Genomic DNA, 12775 nt, shown 5'->3' on the forward strand with positions numbered 1-12775 from the left:
TAAAAAGAAGTGAAAAACCCAGTTCAGTAATGGGCTCCGAGCCCTCCCGGGCATCCCCCAGCCTGGGGACCCCAGGGAGCGACCCGAGAAAGCCGGGAGCAGCTCAGCACCCAGCACCGGGGTGAGGAGCTGCTGCCAGCCCCCAGCTGGGTCGTTAAATGCTTTGCTGCATGGGAGTAACAGCTTCGGAATCACATCCAGGCAGCACGGGGACGGGCAGAGGGATTTCTCCTCTGGGCAAGCTGCCTGCCAGATGGTGGGGAACCCCACTGCACCCACCCACGCGGCAAGGGATGACCGTGTCCCTGTCCGCATGACTCCTGCAATGGCTTGCCACGAGCTGGGGACCGGCATGGGTGCAGACAGAAGTCACAGGTGGCTGGGCTCTGCGGCCACCCACCAGCAAGCGGAGGAGCCTCCTTCCAACTCCAGAGGCTTTGCCACGCTGCATGGGCAGCCAAGGCTGCCTGCCATGCTGTCAGCCCCTGCCTGCCCCGTCCCACCATGTGGACAGCCCTTGCTCGCCCCGGCTGCTGGTGGCAGAGCCACTCCCTCCTCCGCTCTCACGGTGCAGGATGGCTGCATCCAGGGCTCCCCGTCCACCTGCATGGGCAGCAGCTTGGATGTCCTGCGAGGCACAAAGAGAGGGAATGCAGGGTGACACAGGCACAGGCTTTTGCCATCGGTCAGGCGCTCAGCCCGGTCAGGGACAAATACCTGATGGTGACAGACGAACACTGGGCCAGTCTCTTTCCAGCGCTCTTCAGCCCTGTGTAGATCTGCCCCATCTCCATCGCACCCTCCAGCCCCACCACCTCCAAGAGGTGGTCGCTGAGGTCTGCAAGAGAGAGGGATCCGAGTCGGTCTCCCCGTCCCCAGGGATGCCCTGCCTTCTGCCATCATCCAAAACATCAGGACCAGCACACCGGGGCTGGTGGCACTGTGGGGATGTGTCCTGATGTCCCCTGTGCCCTGAGACTGCCCAGCTGGGCGTTTGCAGCGTTGGACAATGCTGCTGTCCAAAATACCCCTGGTCTGAAATAGCGTCTGGACCTCCATGGCTGCAGGGTGGCAGCCCGGATCCCCACCAGCCCTTCGACCGCTTATTTGCAGCATTGCATGAAGTGGCGGCAGACGCCCACCCCACCCCCGCACCCCCGCAATCCCCTGGGTGCCCTGGGGCACTGCAGCCCCCCCCCCGGGAGCTGGGATGCACCACGGAATCCTCCCTGGGAGGGATCCCAGAGCATCGCCCCTTTTCCCAGCTCCTCCTGCTCTTCTGGGCCATCACCGAAGGTGCCCAACACTGGGGCAACTCGCTCCATCTCTCACTCCCTTCAGGGTCCTCTTTCACCCCTGGTGGACCCCCCCCCCACCCTCCTGCCCACCTGCAAGCAGGGACGTGCCCAGGGGACCGACCCCACTGCCTCTCACTACCCTTTGGAACAGGCCTTTGCTCTCCCCCACTCCCTGCTGCCTGTACCCACGGGCACGCCTGGCGAGGGACAGCCAGTGACAGCCTCGGATGGCCAATGACACAGCCGTCCTGGCAGCCACGCGGCGAGGGGGCTGTTTCTCACCCCAGCCCCAGGCTGTGGAAGGTGGCGGGTGGAAAATAAGGGCGCTTGACCTATTTTGCTGGCTGCTTTCTAAACCACTGCTCTCTGTGGGGGAACCCTGGCAACACTTTGGGCTGCCCACGCCCTGCCCGTGCCCACGGAGACAGATCCGGTGGCCACAGCAAGCGGGTGCGAGGTGCCGGCTGGGGCACAGCATGGGTACCATGCTGTTTCCGAACCCCCCCAGCCAGGCTGGCAGCTCTGCGGCAGAGCTTGGGAAGATGCTTACAAAAGCCCTTGGTGCCAGCTCTGCAGCTCCGCTTCCGACTCCTCCTCTGCAGCAGTGGGTGCCCAGCCCTGCAGCGGCTGCCTGCCAGCCCCACGGGGTGCTGGGGGCTGTCCAGCCACATGCCCGCAGGTGACGGGTCCCACTCAGGCACCACCCGAGCCGGGATCCCCGGAGGGTGGGGGAAGAGGTGCCTGGCAGGGCACAGGAGCCACATCCTCTCTGGCCACCATGGCACGGCATAACCAGCCCTGAGAAACGCGGTGCTGGGCCATACCTAGGCAGGCAGAGCCACCCTCCTTCACCAGCTTGGCCAGATCATTCTTGCGGTCACCCCAGCACCCCAAAAGAGAGGGAACCGATAGCAAACCCTTCAGTGCCGTTGCTCCAGCGCCATGTGCACTGAGCCGCAGACAGAACCGGTGGCTGCCCACCTCCCTGTTGCTAACCCCCCACACCCCGCAAACCCCAATTGCTGCCGGGCCCCACCGCTCACCCTGCACGCAGAACTTGAGCTCCTTGGTGTCAGTGACCACCGTGGCGTGCAGCTTCTCCGGCGCTTTCTTGCCCAGCCGGTTGTAACCGCGCTGCTTCTTGGTCTCGCCCCAGAGGTTGGAGCCACCATACATGCTGGGGATGTTGAGGACGGCAATGCCCTCCAGGGACGCGTTGCTCAGGTCTAGCAGGGTCCCGTCGCACTGCGGGGCACATGGGCAGCATCAGGCCGTGGGGTCGGCGGCGAGATGGTGCCCGGTGCCCGCGGAGCTCAGCCTCGTCTCCCCGCCTGCCCGCCAGAGGAGCAGGGGTCCCCGAGCGTGGTGTGCTGCTGGACAGTCCCCAGAGCAAACCCGGCCCAGGGTGGCATGGGCAGCCCCAGGGCGGCTGGGGCTGGAGGTGCAAACAAATACCCCCCGGCTTTGCTTTCCTAGGGCTGACAACCACCACCTCGCCTTCCTTGTGCTGCTTTCCCCTCTATTTCAATATGAATTTTACTACACGTCTGAGATGGCGGTTTCGAAAAGCAAATTTCCTACGAGGGCACATAAAAATTCGGCCGGGCTCGGTGCTGCGACCCAAACTAGGATGCAATACCACCTCGGCCCTGGAGCGACCTCCATCCAAGCACCTCCAGCACATGTTTCCCCAACCTCCCCTTGTTCAAATTGACCCCAAAGAATCAGAAAGTTTCGCTGCCCCAAAACTAACTGAAACCAGTTTGTCTTCAAGTGCAATTTGGAAACTAGAAATGAGACTGGAAGGAAATGATAAGAAAGGTGCCAAGAAGAAAAAATGTCAGGTTTTGGAGAGAAAACTGCAAGGCAGCACAGAACTGGTATCCCGGGCTTTGCTGTCATACAGCAGGACTGCCTCAGCTGAAAATTCCCTGTAGAAGGTAAAATATCTGTTGTCTGAGGCTTTACCACATGACTGGAAGCAGCAGCCATGGAAATGCATTTCTTAACTTCAGGTCTTCTCACTCTCATGCTACCCAGACAACGCTGGATCCTCTTTCTAGATACCTCTGGATGCAGCAGCCGCTTTCCCATGCAACTGTATTTTCTCTAGTGCATTTGTATTTTCTTTTATGCATCCGCTCTCTACCTGCCACACTACGCTTCAGCAAATACCAGCACATTTTTTTCCTTGCATTTTGGTGATGTGACGGCATTTCTGCTCTCTCTTGCTTTGCCGAGAGGAATGCGAATGGGCTGATGAGCCCCTGCTGCTGCTTTGACTCCAGTTGTTTTCCTCTAGCAAAGAGTGAAGGTCTCCAGCTTATTTTTAATATGCTGTCGGTAAACGCTGAGCATGCCAGCTGCACGTATGTGGAGCTGGGTGCACACACGAGCAAACGTCTCTGTGTGTTCAGATCTGCTCTGCCTCCCCTGATGCTCCGAGATCTTATTTTTAGCCTCGCCTTGAAAGCAAAAGGCAGGACTCTTCTGGTTTGGGAGTGAAGAGCTGTCTCTCCAAGGCTTGTAAAGGGTGTAAATCCTTTCGTTCTCAATACATCTTAATGATATCGAGATTTGTAGGAACAGAAAAGACCCTAACGCTCTGAGCGGCAGATACTGAGCGAGAGGGCTCTGATTCCTTGTGGGACAGACAACACATCCCACGCCCAGCTGAGCCGAGCATCACCCCCAACTGCAGGCATCTTTCCTGCCTACCTGCGAGGTGGCCGGTACTGACCTGGCCGCGGTGGGATGGGAGCGAGTCTGCTGCCCAGGGCTGCCTGGGCTGTGGGATTTCCGGGGATGCTGTGGGAGCCCGATCCTGCCCGGAGGGGCGTGTGGGGCGGGCAGGACCATGGCTGCCCACGTCTGCCCATGCACCCAGGCGTGCGAGGAGCGATTTCTCCCCGCGTAGCCCTCCCCTGTTAGTGTGCCAGCGAGCTACAATGGGCTCTTTGAGCAGGGGCAGCTGACAGCACGCTGGCAGCGATGCTGGAAGTAGAAATTTGCAGCTGGGGAAAAAAGCAAATTCATTTCCAGGAGCTGTAGGGGAATGAGTGCCAATTTCCAAAACAAAACTGCCATTTCTCTGCAAGGCTGACAGTTGCCTGGGAGCCGGAGGGAGGACAGGCTGCCGCTTTCAACTTCAAATACTGCGGGATTAACGCTTTCCTGCCGACGCGCGCTTGGCGGGGAGCGCGTGGGCAGCATGCGGGGCACCTCGTGCCCATCTCTGGCAGCATCGAACCCTACGGACCCGGACTTTATCTGCCCCGGGATGCTGGTGTGTGGCCGGTGAAGGGGGCGAGATGGCTGTATCCCTGCTCCTGCCCCTACCCACCAGCTGCTGAGGGCACAGCTACCCCCTTTGGTCTTTGGGAAGGCCTGAAACTCCTCGCCTAGAAACAGGCTTCAAAGTCCTTCTGCCCACGGCCACACATGCCACACCACGCCACTGGCTCCCTGGGCTCTGCCTGCTCTCTGCCCGCTCCCTGCCTGCCTGCTGCCAGCGACCCTGTGCCCACCACCTGGTCAGACCCACGCCAACCCTTTGCAGCAAGCGATGGTTTTTTTCCCCCTTTGCCCTCAAGCCTAAGTTATAAAAGGGTCGTTTATCCAGAGATAAGAAGAGGCGGAAGTTTACAGCAAAGCAGGCCCAACCCCCCCCAGCGAGAGCAGAGAAATGACAGCGCTCTTAGCAACCGTGGGCCCTCCTCCCCGCTCTAATTAAAGGCTGTTTCCATGTCATCCAACGAGGGCTGGGAGCAGACGCGGAGTTTACAGAGAGAGTATTCCAGTCACGCTCTGAAATACAGCTGGAAGGGGGGGGGGGGGGAAGTACAGGGCTATTCTTCTGCCTGCAGCTGGCCAGCTTTGCAGCAAGCGCCGCATGGTGGAAGAGCAGGTCCTGCCAGCCACCGCATCGCATCCTCCTACTGCCGTAAGGGGTCAAAGCTGCCGTGGCATCCCCTCCCTGAACAGCCAAAAACTCTGCCCAAAGGACCTATGGGTGACATCTCCCAAAAAGCCTTTGTGCCGTGGCGGGAGCCCGGGACCATGCTGGGAAACCCACCTCCACCTCGACGTAGTCGTGGAGCTTCTTGCAGGTGGCTGCAAAGGTCTCCGACGTCCCAAATTCGAAGTACCACAGCTTGTTCTTCATCCTGGGGCAGAGAGCAGCATCAACATCCCGTTTGGGAGCGGCACCTTGCCCCAGCCCAGCCGGCAGCAGGATGGGCTTCCAGAGCCTCTCTGGAGCCATCGTGATGGGGACACGAGCCATCATGGGGAGAGACGGCTGGCACCACGGCCCCAGGGAGCTGTGTTGTGGGACAGGGGTTGGCTCAGGCGGACCTGGCTCTGAGCCCTCTGCGGAGCAGACGGATGTGGGTGCTGGGTGGTCCCCCAGCATGGGATGGGGTTCCTCCACCGGCTCTCAGCAGAGCTGAGCGTGGACTGTTGTCTCTCGACAGGGCTGCTGGGAACAGGCTACCCCACAGAGGGGATGTCCCCCACCTCAGCACCCTGCCTCACACCCTCCCAGCACCCTGCCAGGCAGCTCCTGACCACTGCTCATCCCCTGCATCAGTTGCTGCGTCAGGCTTCGAGGGGGAGCTGTAAGCCGAAGGGAGCTGAATTTCAGAGCGGAGCCCGACACTTTGGTCCATTTGTTTTTTTCTAGCAGGTATTTCTGAACATGGGGATGGGGGTTGCAAGCCACAGCTCCTGCTGCGACCATGCCATTTCCCTGCACCCCGAGCACAGCAGGAGCGAGCTGTGACCTGCTGCCTGCCCTGCCCTCGCCGCCTGGCCTGCTCCTGCCGGTCCTGGAATTTGGTGCTAATTATAAAGCATGAATGAACGTAATTGGTTGCGCGGCCAAGTTCGAGCAGCCTGCCACGCTGCACGGGGCCCGAAGGAGCACCCTGGACTCACACTGTGCCCAGCCCCTGTCCCCTGGCTGTGCCTGGCGCATCCCCTGCCCGTCCCCTAAGGTTGGCGAACACCGGGCCACCTCCTCGGGGCTGTCGCCAGTCCCATGGGGAGAGGGGCAAGAGGAGCCCAGTGAGAGGGGAGCAGGCTCCAGTATGTCCCCTTGGCATGGTGCACGGCTTTTGGGGGGGACCACGGGCAGCCCTTACCTGCTGTTGAATTTCTCGGGGTGCCTTTCTCGCATGACGTGGAAGCGGTGGGCGATGGAGGCGTCCTGCGGCGAGAGGGAGCGCAGAGACGTCAGCGGCCCAGCAGGGAAACAGAACCCCCCCCTGCGCCCTGTGGGCAAGTGCCAGGATACAGGGGCTCAGCTCTTTGCCCTCGAAGCTGGTCCCCGGGGCATGGGGGCACAGGGCGGGGGCCATGCCGAGGTGATGGAGGCACCCTTAGCCAGGCTGCTCGCAAAGCATTGAATGGGCTTGTTAAGCGAGACATAATTAGTGCACTTGGCCTTCTTCCCTCATCGTAGGGGCTCCACATGGAGATGATGCTGAGGGAGGGAGGAAGGGCTACCAGCAGGGCAGTGGGGCTCCGGGGACACCCGAGGACCTGGCACCCTGACAGCTCCCCTGGCAGGGTGGCAGCTCTCCTGAAACTCCTTGCAACCTCTCCTATGCGAGGTGGGGAGTGTTTAAGCCCGACTCGGAAGCTGTCACCAAATGCCACATGCAGTGACATGCCCTGGCATTAGCAGGAGCTGATGCGAAACTAGAAGCATCCCGCAGCGTTGCTGGGTGGGTGACCCACGCCGTGGTGGTACTGCTCAGGCACCCATGGCCCAGGACAAAGATGTTGCAAGCCCCCGGGAAGAGAAGTGCTTTCTGCCTTGCTGTTCACCCAAAGCCCTGCCACTCCCAGGATTGACCCCCGGTGCTGGGGAAAGCCCCATGGCACAGGGCTGCCGTCCTCCCTGGGCTCCCTAACCCTCCCTGGGTTAGGAAAACATGGGGAAACACAGGTCTGAGCACCAAAGCGGGGCTTTGACGATGGATGCTGTCTCGGCAAAAGCTTCAGGTGGGGTGTCCAGCAGATCTCAACCCATCCCTGGGACCCCAAACTTCTCTGAATCCTGTTTAAGCTCCCCACACACTTGGTCTTGCAATATTCCCGGCTGGGAGGAGAGAGATTCCATGCCTGTTTATGCATTTAAGTGCTGTCATTACAAATGACAGTAATACCAGAAAAACAACGCCAGGAGATGGAGGGAGGGTGGGAACGTGAGCAAGGAAGAGCAGGGAGGGAGAGTCCCCGGCTTGGGAGACTCAAGCTGAAATGTAGAATTTCACCAAACACTTAGAAAGGCTTTTATAGTCTCTGAGGAATGTCACCAGGAACCAGCCCCCGCTCTTGGGCATTAACTTGGGGCTGGCTTGGAAGAGGGCTAAGGATGAGTCTAGGAGGAGACAAGGAGGGAAGTGTGGGGGGCTGGCACCCCTCGAGCGCACCCACCGGGCTGGATTGCTCCAATGCCTTCACAGCAGCCGAGGCATTTCTCACCGGCTGAGTTGGAAATGGCCCTGGGAATCCCCTGATCCAGGTGGGTTTGAGGCTGCGGCTGCACTGGGGACCCAGGGGACAGCCCCCCTGATCCGCTGGCCTCCAGAGCTCGTCTCTGCCCGCTTTGCTATGGCCGGGCAGCTCCGGAGGGCATGGCGCTGGTCTGGGCACCGATTACTAGCCCTGTGCTGTGCTGTTCTCTCCAGCTAGAATACGTGTGTGCTGTGCTCTGGGCCGCTCTTAGGACCCATCCCTGCCCTGCAGTACTCACCACCCCGATGGAGAAGTAGTTGTTGATGATGGTGGATGGGACAGGGTCTCCGTTGGCCTCTCTGTCACTGGGAATGACATCTATCTGCCAGCGGTCCAGCATCACCTCTGTGCTGTGCTCGATGTCTTTCAGGACCTTCATCAGATTGCCTCCTTCATAGCCTGTAAGGGAGAGAAGATGGGCATCAGAGGAGGATGAAGAAGGATGAAGGGGAGCACAGTCATGACATGTGGGGCCAGAGGTAGTTGGGTGCCAAGCACCCAGGGCAGCCTGGGGCTGCTGCTATGGCACCAGTGAGATGTTCAGCTCATCCTTGCAGCGGGGGCAGAGATTTCAGCTAACGGCACGGCTCTCCCAGATGAAAAAGGTTGTTGGGGAGGACCTGGCTGATGGGGGTTTAGAAAGCAGCAGTTGCTTTTTTTGGAAGGGGTTAGAGGCACCATCAGGAGTCACCAGGGCTGAGATGCAGCCCCGAGCCTCATCCCAAGAGCCCTCCGTCCTCCAGGACAGCACCCACCCAGCTGCACCGGATGGTTCCCATGGGCCGGCCACCCTCTGGGTGATGCTCGCCTGGCCTCACCTCCTCCCCAGCGCAGGCATCGGGCCAGGTCATTGCCTGTTCCCAGGGGCAGGACAGCCACCGGTGGGTGCTTCACCAAGTTCGCCTTGTCTGCAATTCAAGGGGAAAGAGAGGTTTGGGGCTGAAAGGACTCATTCCTTGCTCCTCTCCACGTCCCTCCTTGGCCGGCAGCCCAGAGGCGATGCTGTTGGCAGGACCCCCACCCCGCTCTCGCCGGGGGTGGGAAATATCGGGAACCCGCGGCAGATCGCCGAGGACGCAGGTGGACGATGCTCTGCGGGAGCATGCCTGCTCCTCGCTCACCTATGCAGTCTAGGATCCAGCCCACTGTGCCGTCCCCTCCGCAGGCCAGGACGCGGAAATCCGGAGTGTCCCGAAAGAAGCTCAGCCTGGAGAAAGCCAGGAGAGACAAGGGGTGATGTGGGGGAGCAGGGGCCGGCGGGAGGGGGCAGAGGATCAGCTGCAGCATCTCCGTTACCCCGGTGTGGGCCCGCCGCGGTCTAGGTTGTACACTTGGCGTGGGTTGAGCAGATAGTGAAATTTCCGGAGGACCCTAAGGCAAGAGAAGCGTGAGGGACGCCGCAGAGGCGAGTCCCCCTCCGAGAGAGGTGCCGGGGCAGCCCGAGGGACTGGCAGCCCCTGACCCCAGGGGAATGGTCTCCCCGGGCAGGACCCCACCTACCGCTCCCCTTGTCTTCCTCCACTCTTGGGGTTCACAAGCACCAGGAGAGGGTGCGTCCCGGGCCGGGGGCTGATCTGGAGGGCAGAAAGCGCGGCTGCGAACACCCAGCCGCTGCGGGGCTTGGCGCATACCCGTGGCAGAGCTCGCCGGCAGCCCGGCGTGGGAACCTACCTGCAGTCCTTGCCCATCCACCGTGGTGGAGTTGAACTTGAAGCCCTGGTTGTCCTCAGGGCTAGTGCTGGCAGGGGAGTCGCTCTCCGATCTCCGGCAGTGGGACTGCCTGTCCTTTGGGGAACAGAGGCATGGATGTGCACACTGCCTCATGAAGGCAGCGCCGGCAGCCAGGGAAGGCAGGTCGGCCGTGGCGATGCCCTGCCAGGTCCCTGCCACCCAGCAGCAAGGATAGGGACTTACCAGGACGACGGGGCAGATGTAGGAAGGCAGCAAGATGTGGTCCCGCAGCAGGCCCCCATCGCACTCCGGCTTCACGTGGGAGGCACATTTATTGTGGAGCTGGAGGGAGTGGGAGGAACGGATGTCGGGCAGGGGACGCCAGGCCATTTGTGAGCCTCTCCTCCCCCAGGGCCAGCCATGCAGTGTGCACCCCAGGGTACACCTTGGGCCCCCCGCGCCTGCGTACTCACAGTGACTTGGCACCAGACGCAGTGCAGGCCAGTGATGCCCTGGTAGCACTTGATGCTCTTGTGGCATCTGTCGCACTTGACGGGGGAATTGCCCTCAATCCAGGTATGCTGCATCACCTGCAAGGCACGGAGCGGGGGGCACTGCAGGCGCAGCACCCACTGTCCTGTGGGTGTCTCCTCTCCACTAAGGGCTGCTGCCATGACTTCGAAGGGTGGCTTGTTGTTCAGGGGTGCTGTCTGATCCAAACCAGCCCCTCACATGGCCGCCTTCCCTCCCTGCTGCTCCATGCAGCACATCGAGGACACCCATCCTCCACCCAGAGCCATGGCAAACCTTGGGGCTGGGGATCCCGCAGGTCCCTGGGGGCTGGGGACAGGGTGTGCGCTGCCAGGCTCTGGATGCTGGGAATGCCTGTGAGCTGCTGCCCAGGACCCGAGGGGCAAATCCCAGGGCAAAAAGCCATGGGGGACCAAGGCAGGAGACCAAGGGCCAGCTGCTGCCAGCGGTGCTGCCTCCGGGAGGGCTCCACAGGAGACCCACAGGCTCAGAAACACACCAGCCGCCTACTCACGCTTGTGTTTCTCTTGGATTTCACGTAGGTGCTGATGCAGGAGGCAATATCTTTGGACACGCACCTCTCGTGGACGGTGTACTTGCAAACTGGCAGGAGAGAAGAAGTTGGTGAGCATCACTCCCCGGCATGGGCACTGCCCCCTCCCCGCTCATCCTGCAGCACCCACAGGGCTCAGCACCAACAGGGACAAGTCCCCCCTCCCTGGGGCACTGGGATGGGGTGGGAGCCACCGGCCTGGGGGCATGGGGGGGCCACGACTCACAGGAGCAGCAGAGGCCCTGCTTGCGGACCCCCAGCAGCATGGTGCGGCAGAAGTTGCAGTAGGCAGGTTTCTTGAAGTGCTTCAGCCTCCAGGCATGCTGCCCATCATCCTTCACGTTCTGCACGGCACGAGAGTGGAGGGCGAGGGGGGTCATTCCCCTGCTGGGGGTCCCAGCCCACCACTTTTATCAGCTTTTCAGCCCGTAAAATCCCCCAGCGTGTCTGTGGGAGTTTGCTCCCAGCAGGACCATGGGCTCCCCCTGCTCTGCTTCTCCCTGCTGTTCCCCCGACCATTCCTGCCACCACGTCCCCCTGCTCCCCGGGCATGTCCGGCTCCCGGCACTCCTGGCATGGAGTTCCAGCTCCCCACGGCCCCTCGGCAGAGCCCAGCCGTGGGAATGCTCTGCTGGTGGCCAATGGGAAAGTGACTCCACCTCTGGGGCCAGGCCACCGCCACCATGGGGTGACCAAAGCAAACCTCTAACAGCTGGGTCCAGGCACAAGCGCTTTGCAGGAGTCACTTAAAATTCCCCGTTTTCTTGAATCTTCCTGCCAGAAAGCCTGCCCCCCTGCCTCTCCATGGGAAGCAAACACCAGAATAGGCACTGGGGAGCAAAAACCTGGACTTTCCCTGCAAATTATTACCCGATGGCCAGGGATGCACCCCAATGAAACAAAGCCCAAAAGGATGAAAAAGCAACATAGGGGAAATAAGGGGGGTCCCAAACCACCCCCCCCCCCGCTCTTTGAAGCTCACCCCAGGAGAGTGGCTGGCATTTTAGGTGCTCATCTTATTGATTAGATATTCATCAAACCGGAGTGCGCTACGATCCCAAGGAGCAAACCCAGCCTGCTTAGGCATGGCAGCTGGCAACGACCACAGCTCAAAACTGAGCTTGTGATGATTTGGGGGGTGAAGGCCGGTCAGCAGAGGCAGGGTGGGGATGTCTGCAGGGGCTGGGGAGCCGGGGCCTGGCGTGGGGCTGTGCGGGTGCTGGACAGGTGCACGGCCCATTACCGGGGGTAGGGTGCCCTCCCGTGGTCCCTGCACACCCTCCATCACCACCCTTCTCTTCCACTGCTGCCAGCCCCGGGGCTTTCCTCCGGGAGCGGGCAGGGTGGCTGGATGCAGCCGAAGCTGGTGCCTGCACGGGCACTCACCGTCTCCATCCCCAGGAGGACCAGTAAAGGGATGGTGGTCATGCCACCCCGGATCCACTCCTCCAGTGTCACAGTCCCATCATGGTCGTAGTCGATCTCCTCCATCATTGCCTTCAAGATCTGGAGGAGGGAGGAGATGTGGTGACACAGCGATGTCACCTGTGAACCCCGGCTGCTGGCAACGGCCGAGAGCCCCCCCCAGCCCTCCGGCTGCCCCCAGCCCTGGCACTCACGGGCTTCAGCTCAGTGGAATCCCACTCCAGGTACTCAGCCACGTGCACCATCTGGTTGATGATACGATCCAGCTCCTGAGCACAGAAAGACGATGGCACCCAGCGCTGAGGGATGGCTTCGGGCACAAGTGGCATGTCCAGCCTCAAACCCCCAAACCAGGGACATATCAGGTGTACGTCCTGATACACCCAAGGCTGCCCCGGGCCCCCTGCCCACACAGGGGGCCAGCAACACCCTACTACTCAGTGGGTGCTGGGTGCTGCTTTCTCCTCCGAAAATCTGCCAGAAAACCAGCAGTGGGTTTTCCCTCAGACAAACTGCTCTGATAAAACAGATTTTTATTTGCAACGGCTTTCAAGGGAGATACCCAAAGGACAAAGAGAAAACATCCTGGGGGAAGGGTGTGCATGATTTTTCCTTTTCTGAAACACCATGACCTGATGTAGAGCTCCAGTTACTGGTGGGTGGATTTTTTCTAGCTGCTGCTGGATGCTGCAGAGCTGGCGTGTCTTCCCCAGCCCCATGGTCCAGCCCCGCAGCAAATGCTGCTGCCTTCCTCCTCCCTTCCCATATCCCT

At 60.7% G+C, this 12775-nt stretch overlaps 1 protein-coding gene across 2 annotated transcripts in view; it reads right to left on the reverse strand.

Moving 5' to 3' along the window:
* The window catches only part of LOC128149360 (diacylglycerol kinase beta-like), a 29148-nt gene that overhangs the window by 3412 nt on the left and 12961 nt on the right, over nt 1-12775 (reverse strand). For both annotated transcript variants that reach the window (XM_052804480.1, XM_052804481.1), the window contains 17 exons: nt 12198-12272; nt 11965-12084; nt 10805-10922; nt 10540-10628; nt 9968-10084; nt 9738-9836; nt 9495-9608; nt 9324-9397; nt 9120-9194; nt 8945-9030; nt 8642-8731; nt 8062-8222; nt 6443-6507; nt 5374-5464; nt 2342-2543; nt 718-838; nt 568-628 (listed from right to left, as the gene is read on the reverse strand). In XM_052804480.1, coding sequence (XP_052660440.1) covers nt 568-628; nt 718-838; nt 2342-2543; nt 5374-5464; nt 6443-6507; nt 8062-8222; nt 8642-8731; nt 8945-9030; nt 9120-9194; nt 9324-9397; nt 9495-9608; nt 9738-9836; nt 9968-10084; nt 10540-10628; nt 10805-10922; nt 11965-12084; nt 12198-12272 — 1758 coding nt within the window. The remainder of the gene's footprint in view (nt 1-567; nt 629-717; nt 839-2341; nt 2544-5373; nt 5465-6442; nt 6508-8061; nt 8223-8641; nt 8732-8944; nt 9031-9119; nt 9195-9323; nt 9398-9494; nt 9609-9737; nt 9837-9967; nt 10085-10539; nt 10629-10804; nt 10923-11964; nt 12085-12197; nt 12273-12775) is intronic.

Source organism: Harpia harpyja, chromosome 12 (assembly GCF_026419915.1).
Source record: "Harpia harpyja isolate bHarHar1 chromosome 12, bHarHar1 primary haplotype, whole genome shotgun sequence".
NCBI classification, from domain to species: domain Eukaryota; kingdom Metazoa; phylum Chordata; class Aves; order Accipitriformes; family Accipitridae; genus Harpia; species Harpia harpyja.